The sequence below is a fragment of the Sorex fumeus genome, unplaced genomic scaffold, assembly GCF_029834395.1.
Source record: "Sorex fumeus unplaced genomic scaffold, SorFum_2.1 ptg000058l, whole genome shotgun sequence".
Taxonomy (NCBI): domain Eukaryota; kingdom Metazoa; phylum Chordata; class Mammalia; order Eulipotyphla; family Soricidae; genus Sorex; species Sorex fumeus.
In genome coordinates, this window is record NW_026606115.1 from 30338885 (window position 1) to 30348461 (window position 9577).

Below are 9577 nucleotides of genomic sequence, written 5' to 3' on the forward strand. Positions count from 1 at the left end.
AAATATACATTTTGTTTAATATTATACTATCACATTACCTGATAGAGTTTTCCATTCATTGTTATCAAAGCAGTGCACACTTTACTTGATGATTTTATTGAGAAAATTTTCATATCAGATAATGAATTTAAATTAATTTAGCATTCAGCTTAGATATATGGAAGAACATATTCTTTATTAATGATAATCATAGGACTTGATTATATACTGAATGTTTCTATATATATTTGTCATATTTCTCACTCAACTTTGTGAAGTTGTCGATTTTGAAGCTTAGTTAACATAATAAGTAGACAAGAGTAAAGAGAAGGAATACAGACTTCATTTAATCCAGGTGGTCTAATTATATTTTTTCAGTATATTATGGTGGCTGTAGCAATAGCACAGTGGGTAGGTTATTTGCCTTGCATGCATCCGACCTGGTCAGCTTGAGTTCGATTCCTCCTCCCCTCTCGGATAGCCCAGCAGACTGCCGAGAGTATCTCGCCCAAGATACGGCAGAGCCTGGCAAGCTACCTGTGATGTATTCGATGTGCCAAACACAGTAACATCAAGTCTCACAATGTTACTGGGCCCACTCGAGCAAATTGATGAACAACGGGAGGACAGTGACATTGATATTATGGTATATTCTCCTTAAGGGAGGAATCATTTAAACATGGTTTCTCTTCAGAGCAATCATTGTAAATTGATGCCTTTAAAGAAAAATGATTTAAGGGAGGCATTTTTTAAAATAAAACACAAAATGAATTTTCTAGTTTTGTCAGAATAATTTTCTGCCGTTGAATTGCTTTTTTGTATTTTAAACATTCTCTTTTTCAAATATGCAGAATTTAAAGTATTGTAAGGTACACTTGCAATTTCATAGGGCATGTGAGCACTTAATTAGTAACCAGTATTTTTCAGTTACTGTCTGCTTTATTAGATACATAAGCTGTCAACTTTCTTCCTTTCTTTTTTACCCCTTAGCCACCTTCAAAGAACAGACGAGAGAGAACAGAACTGAAGCCTGATTTCTTTGATCCAGCTTCAATTATGGATGAATCGGTAGGTTTAGTTTAAATGTATCTCAGAATAGAAAAATCAAAAAGTATCAACAGTCTCTTGAATATGAATTTTAAGAAGGTATATTAAGAATGGCTAAAACAAGTGAACTAGAGAAAAAGGCAAGCAGAAGATATTTCAAGGGAGGCAAGTGATGGTGACAGATTACAAAGTGCTTTTGAATCCCTGTTCCATTGAAACTGTTAATATGGAGTATAGGGGATATATATATGCCAGCAATACCTTAGTTCAGGTTCTATTCAGTTTTTACTTATACTGTTGCATTAACCTTTAACTTGATCTTTAAGTTACACCCTTAGCTTGTTTGGGTTCATCTTTTAAAGTACAAGATGATTTCATTTAATTTTTTCCCATTGGTATTAAGAAAAAAATACTTTTCTCTTCCTGACAAAGCTTTCTGTGATCAAATTATTTTGTCAGCTTAACTTTTGGCCTTTGCTTAAATATATATCCTCTATTCCATCCTTACCAAATGTTCTAGTTCTTTTCAAATACTATTCTATTTCATGACTCCCAAGATTTTGTATAAGCTTTCCTTTCCAACAGTTTTGCTCTTTTACTTTTACTTTAAGTGAATTCTTTTTGGTAGTAAGTTCTGATATCATCTGTGCAGTAGCAGCTGACATCTCCAGATATTTTAATTTTTTTTATAATTATCAGACTGATACTGCATTGTACCTAATAGACTGACTCTGGTCAGTGTTGATTTTACCCATTTTGTGAATTCTGCTTTGCTTAGTGTAGGTACTTAGTTTTATATGTTAAATAATAAATTTAGTGTCCTTCCATTGCACTTTTTACTGTCTACTCAATTATGTACTTTCCTTTCAATCCCTACAATATCAGGTGACTGTTCTGCCATTCTGTTCTTGCCCTCCAGGCACCTCATAATATGTTTCTTGTTTCTTTTTTATATTATGTTTTAATATATTCTAGAAGACTTTGGATGTCCTAACTCTAACATATTAAAGCCAGTTATCTGAGACAGAGGACATAGTGTCAGAGAGCAATAATAAATAAAGAAATACTTGGACAAATCCCCTTAGGAGCATTTAAACTAGAGTTGAAACCAGAGCTTCTCAGTCTTTAAGGTGCATATGAATCATCTGGAGAGAACATTGAAATATAGAGTATGCTCCAGTAGGTCTGGAACAGTATGTCCTGGCATTCTGCATCTCTAACAAGTATCACCGATACATCAGGACTGAAGACCATATTTTTGTTGTTGTTTTCTTTTAAATTTAGATTTTTGGGCCACACCTAGCTGTGCTTAGGCATCAGCCCTTGTGGGCTGGGAGCCCATGTCAGGTGCCAGGGATCAAACCCAGATTAGCCACATGCAATTGCCAGCTGTATTCTCTCTCTCTGGCTCCTGAAGATCATACTTTTGAGTGACAGGAGTAGGTCATCCAAACCTGTCCATAAGTCTGTATTTTAAAAGCATATTAAAGTGTATGAGAGTTTTCATGTAGATATGATGAAATACACTAATTCATTTTTTTGGACTAAAGTTTGGTGCTAAAATTAATAAAATAACCCCTTTTGCCACCAAGAAGGTTGTATTCTAGAGCAATGTTCCACAAGAGTTTTCTGGTCATTGCTTCTTTCTGACCTTGTTTCCCTCCTGTGCGTCCCTTTTCCTACCGGTTGGCATTCTAGTCTCATTCTCCACCCCCTCCATTTACGCAATGTTTACCTGTAGTCCGTTGGACTATCCTGAGGGCCCACAGGACACACGTAGCTCCCAATTGAGAAATGCTCTGCTGAAGTATCTTGACTCATTTTGAAATAAAAAGAATGGAAGCTAATTTTAAGTTTTAGTGCTTTTCACATGCTAGGCAATATTTTCTCTCAGCGGCCCTGTGAGAAAGGTGGTACGGCTCCCACTTCAACACCTAGCACACTTAGACTGAAGAGATAGTTCAGTGGCTTGCTCTGATTTATGCAGCTTTTGTATCAGAATACTAATAATTTATTAGTAATTAGTTCCTTTTATTTAAAAAATATTATACTGTCTCTATGTTTTACTTCCCAGAACTAACATATTTAGACTTGATTTTGAAAGATAAACCAAAAACAACCCAAATTTTGAAATTGTTTAACTGTAGTTAGAGCCAATGTGGCAGTTGGAAATCTGATTTTTTGGGGGTCACACCCGGCGATGCACAGGGGTTGCTCCTGGCTCATGCACTCAGGAATTACTCCTGGCAGTGCTCGGGGGACCATATGGGATGCTGGGAATCAACCCGGGTCGACCACGTGCAAGCACCCTACCCACTGTACTATCACTCCAGCCCCCCGGAAATCTAATTTTTTCTTGTGTTGATGTAAGTCAGGAAAAATTAGGCATTTGCTTATCGCTGGACATTTTAAAATGGTGTTTCCTCATTTGAGATTGCTGAAAAATAAAGCAATAATGTAAATTTATTTATAATATTTAACATTTATAGAAAACTGATCTGAATGAAGTGAAAGATGTGGACTTAATCATTGCTTTTTATTTATAAAATATTTTTGCACCACATTTATTGATTCTAACTCAGGGAATAGTAGTTTTGCCTCTTCTTAAGTTAGAAGAATGGGCACATACTTCTTTATCTGTAGTTTTATAGTATTACCACATGATGGCAGCAGTTACATAACCGAATGCTCAAATTTTAAGTGTTTTAGTAACTTCAGAACATTTGTACATATATATTTTAAGTTTGTTTAAATGTTAAAAAATTGAGTTTGCCTTTATACAATAGCCTACATCTGTTTTTTATTTAAGCCTATGGTGAGTTCTCAGAACTATTCAGAAAATTCAAAGTAATCCAAAGCATTCTTGGGTAGATACTTTAAATTCTAAGTATATCTTGGTAACATCCACATTATTCATAGTGGTAATATAAAAAATCTGAGCTCAGTGTGGGTTTTATAGTACATACGGTTCTATATTTGTGGTTTATATCTAGAAACCACATTGGTTTCTCCTACTGTGATAATGGTTGCTTTCTCCTCCTAATGGACTACTGATTGCCAAAAATACCAAAACTTTCTGTTTGTACTTTAAAACGTATGCTTAAATGCGAGTACATGTCACTTAATATTTTCCTGTGGGGAGATTCTCTTACTGTGGTACAGAATTTATAAAAGAAGGGTTCAGAATATAGGGCTAAATTTAATGTTTCAGGAATATATATATGCCTGTAACAAAGTCTTACAAATACAAAAAAAGTCAGTTCAGGTGGATTCTAATTAGGCTCTCTGGAAAGAACTTGAGTACTTCATACCATACTTAATAATACTAAGAATTGTTTATTGAAATTTTGTCCTTTATTCATCATTATACTTTCCCTTACCTTGGGTCATAGTGTTATGGCTACAAGTAAATTTTACATACCACGTAGTTTTCTCTTTTTTTTATTATTTTTGCTTTATTTTTTTTTTCCTTAAATTTTTATTAGTGAAACACCATGAGGTACAGTTGTAGACTTACAAATTTTTGTGCTTGGGTTTCAGTTATACAATGATCGAATACCCATCCCTCTACCACCACCAGTCCCAGTATCCCTCCCACCTCCAATCCCCCCATCCCACGCTACCTCTGTGGCAGGGCATACCCTTTTGTTATCTCTCTCCTTTTGAGTGCTGTGGTTTGCAAAAGAGACATTGAGTGGCTTTGGTGGAAAAGTTCTAGTCACCCAAATTCTGAATAAACAAAGGTGATCCCAGAATTTTTTTGGAAGGTGGTAGGTAGACAAGGGGTGTGAGTCATGGTAGTGGTTTAGATAAATGGCAGGTAAGAAGTGGGGTACATTAATTCTCTTTGTTCTTGTCGATACCTAACATCTTCCTTGAGTATATACTACACAGACGCTGAAATTAGATAATTGTTTCTTAGTTTGATTGATCAGCACTCTTGGGCTTCTCCCACAGAGGGAACCATGTAGTAATACAGATCAAACCTGGGCCAGCCACATGCAGTGTATGTGCTCCAGACCTTTGAGCCATCTCTCTGGTCTACTAAACGCTAAAATTTTAATTGAATAGTATGACTTTTAGTATATGTATAGCTAAAAGTTTTTGTCTTGTTTAATCTACAAGGGAGAGTTGTTCAATTCATCATATGCTTTTTTACTTTTCAGTCAGTGACATGTAATTACTAGATTTTGCCTACAATTTCTCCACCTGGATTGTACAGAGCAGTCAATATAAATTAGTTTGACCTGATTTCACCTTACTTACTTACTACTTGACTTCTTAAATTTGTAGTTCCATTCTTTTTACTCACCCAGATTTCCTAAAGAAATTTATTTTCTGCATGATTTCTTCTTGGGCATTTTGTTCTCCATGTTCACACTTCACCATGCAGATGACCATGTTTGCAAGACATATTTATGCTCTTTTTTTAATGAACTTCTGCCAAAAGTGTCAAGAAGCATATTAATCTGTTCATTTAACAAGTGCTGAGTGCCTGTATTTCAGGCATTATGTGGGCATTAAGGATGTTTATAAACAAATGACATGATCTATTCTGAGTTATTAATATTAATGTGAGGTAAGTAGCACCTTGATTAGGCCGATGTAATTATTTTAATATATATCAGTGGTCTTTTAAATTTTAAAATTATGTATCTGAAGTTTTTCAAACTGCTTTGTTGGTATGGTATTAAGCTTAAAATTGTTAATATATAATAGATGAATTTTTCATTAAAATGATAATTTTAACAACATTTTTTTTCCTTCTCTCATTAGGTTCTTGGGGTGTCAATGTTTTAATACCAGTACACAGTTAAATCTCTGGTGAAGTCATTTTCTAAGTGGAAGAGGAAATTTTAAAAATAAAGTGTGGTAGATACAGTGAAATTCTGTACAGATTTTTCTCTAAGGAGAATATAACATGTTTATGCTTACCAAGATCAAGTGCATTGAGGGGCAGTTTTGTTTGCCTGAATAAAAGTAAAGGACAAGTAAACAATTTGATGATAAGCTACAGTTTTTCTTAGAAAGTAAATATTTTATTTATGCGCTGTTAGTTGGCTTTTGAATCAAATACTTCATGCTTTTTTTAAAGAAAATATAACAATCTGAAGAGGCGTTTGGTACAGACATGAATTCTCTCACGTTTATCTACTGGGTGTACTAAGTAATGATGACCTCTGCTGGATTTCTGTTTACATCCAAGAAAAAAAGTTAAGAATGAATTTATTCCCTTACCCCCAAATCATAGAATAGAATGAATTGTTTTTAGCATTCTAAATTTAAATGCTTAAAAAACATCAATCAACAGAGCTTTCTTTTAAATATTGTAATTGTGGAGAAAAGTAAACTTATAAGCAGAACTTTTACAATTTTTTCATCTAAAATGTATTTTAAGATATTTTTAAAATTCAAGAGCTTCTCTATACTTTTCAGAAATATCCAGATGCAGTGAACTGCCAGAAGGTAACCAGTCTCAAACATGCTTATCCCATTATCAACCCTGAAAGTTTGCTTGTCCTTTAAGATAAAAATGTAATGTTGTGATATTCCTTCCAGTAGTGCCACTGTATTTTGTCTCCAAATAAAAGAAGCTTATTGTAGTATGTTTGCAGAAAAATTCTAAACAAAAATTATACAGCTTATTAGAGTGTGGGAATAGGGATCTAAATTTTAAATAAAATTATATATATATATGAATTGGTGCTGATTTTATAATTGCGCAGTTTGTTTAGTTTTTTCTTACTTTTAAATTCCAACTTAAAATTATGAGGTTTCAGAAATATATTGAAAGTTTAACAATGTTTAAAATAGAAAAGCATGAGTGTTCATGCTTTAAAATGATTTTTAAATTTGTATTTTATATTGTTTTATCTATCTGTCTTTGCAAGCAGTCTTCAGGTTAAAGATACTTCTAACAGGTTACAGTACATTTCCTCTGTATGTAAATTAGATGGGATAATAGAATTCATAACCCATAATATTCTTTGAAAGCTAAGCTTTAAACTTCATTTTATGTCCTTTCACAAATAAATTAGTTTTAAAACAGAAAGTGGCTACTTGCCATTTTGACATCAACTCATTTTGCGAGGCTTAGGCAGCTAGACATCGTTTAAAACAAAATATTAACTTATATTACATGTATATCTATCTTTTGTCAGTCGTCTCTCAGTTCTTGAGGTATATTATTTTAATCATTCCATGCCTTAATATGCTTGCAATACAAGAATATCTTCCGATGGGTGAATACCAAAAGGCTTCCAGTTCTTAGAGTCAGAAATCATCAAGCATTGGGCTGTGGTAGCCAAAAACCATAGGTTAGCTAAAAGATCATGATAAATACAATTATTTTATTAAATCATGGTTAATAACAAGTGAAACCGGACTTGTCTAACAGATTTTCCATCAACATATATTTGTTATGTGCAAAAGTATTGCCTATGTTGTTTTTCACACCATTGCATTTACTAGAACTGCTGAGAGGACTGTATATATGATTTTGAACCTAAGTTGATTTTTTTTTCTCACTCTTGAAAGGAATACTTCTTTGTGAAAGCAGTTCTTACAGCTTTGTTTTCAACCAGCTAAAAATGTTTTATATATTACTCTAACCTGTTGTCCTCCACATTCTATTGTCCTAATTGTACTGTTTTCTGATTTGTATTTATGTCTTGAGACAGTAACTTTTTGAATAAAAATAAACCTACAGTATGTTGTATGTTTTATCTTTTGTAATTGAAGAAGGAGGGTCATATATGTTTAGAACATATTATATCTTTTAACACATTTCGGTGGGAATAATTTATAAACGTATATACTGGATCTTCTACCACATGCTGTGATACTCAGGGAACCATATGTGATGCTGGCGATCAAACTAGGATCATCCAAACTGGTTTCATGCAAAACACTTGGCGACTTACATCCTGTACCATCGCTGCAGGCCAAATATCTTGTACTTTTAATAAATCATATGTATCTTAATAATAAATTCAAAGTTAGGTTATTATTTGGAACCTAATTAGATTATTACTAAAAATCAGAACTATTGGGGCAAAGGGACTTGGCCCAAAGGGGTGTAGCACATGCTTGGTATGTATTTTACTTTGAGTTCAATCCCTGATATGCGTGACTCCTCAAGCACAATTGGGGTTAACCTTAATGATCCCCAGGCAGCTTTATGGCACCCCTTGGTAGAGTTAATGCCTCTGTGGGTGTGTGCCCGCCTTCCACCACCACTGGACAGCACCTTAGCACCATTGGTATAGTCCCTATAGCCTGTGCAAACTTAATTTTTATCGTTATGTGTTAAGCATACCCTGAAATGTCTATATACTTTATTCTTATTTTCAGGATACATTTGAGTGTCTACTGTATTCCAGGTGTGTCTTAGGGATCTAAAATTAAGCAAAACTTTTAGTGTCTTTCTCTGTACATCTAATAATATAAACAAAGTGGGAAAGAAGGTAAACTTGTGATAAGTGCTAGGAAGAAAACTAGTTGTATGTGGAGGTCTATGTGTGTATAAGTGCATGCACATGTGCGTGTATAACCTCCCTTAGTTAAGGTTCAATGATTAGAAGTAACTGAAAGCTGTCATACAAAATAATTTGCTAATTGAATTCTTATGAAAACTTTTGTGGTTTTAACTGTGTTCATGAGATGTGCATTATACTATAAAAAGATTACCAGTATAATGCTACAGAATGCTGTGTCTACAGTGTTAAAATCATTTTAAGAGCAGTATTAAGTCATAGGTCTTTCGGGGATAAACATAATAAGTGATTACTAATAGCTTAACAGTTTTAAGCAGTCTACATACAGTAACTAAGCATCAGAATAACAGGTAACACATATTACTGTTACCATCTCTTACCCTACTAACCCCCACCCCCATTTTTAAAGTTAAATCAAGGGGACTTTCATACACACACAAGTTAAAATTACCTGGACAAAGTTACATTGAACAAAACATAGAATTGACATTTAAGCCCATGCATTCTGACTGTACTAAGTCCTAGGCACACTGAAACTATTTAATGCATAAGGATAATATACGGCTGGAGCGATAGCACAGCAGGTAGGGCGTTCGCCTTATAGGCGGCCAACATGGCCGATCCGAGTTCGATTCCTCTGCCCCTCTCGGAGAGCCCGGCAAGCTACCGAGAGTATTCGATATGCCAAACACAATAACAACAAAGTCTCCAATGGAGACGTTACTGGGCCCACTTGAGCAAATCGACGATCAACAGGAGGGCCATAGTTGCATAAAGATAAACTGGCACATTTTTTTCCATGAAAAGGAGAAACAGTATTTTTGGGTTTTCTTTTGTTTGGAGATGCTCCACATTCAACGGTACTCAGGGCTTACCCCTGGCTCTGCTTAGGTATTGAGCCCAGTTCAACGACTTGCCAGTCCAGTGCCATGCTTGCTTCACTATCTCCAGTCCAGAGCATCTGATTTGGAGGGTCTTTCCAAGTAATGCTCACTGGGACCACTCCTGGTGTTGCTTGACCTGCCAGTGGGCAATTCCTGATTCTAACTAAAGGT

The 9577-nt window shown here is 34.7% G+C and overlaps 1 protein-coding gene across 8 annotated transcripts in view; it reads left to right on the top strand.

The window, feature by feature from the left end:
• Nucleotides 1-7737, top strand: part of STAG2 (STAG2 cohesin complex component) — a 155699-nt gene extending 147962 nt beyond the window's left edge. For all 8 annotated transcript variants that reach the window (XM_056125644.1, XM_056125650.1, XM_056125649.1 and 5 more), the window contains 2 exons: nt 970-1047; nt 5803-7737. In XM_056125644.1, the coding sequence (XP_055981619.1) occupies nt 970-1047; nt 5803-5826 (102 nt within the window). In that variant the 3' untranslated portion in view covers nt 5827-7737. The remainder of the gene's footprint in view (nt 1-969; nt 1048-5802) is intronic.
• The last annotated feature ends 1840 nt before the right edge of the window (nt 7738-9577 follow it).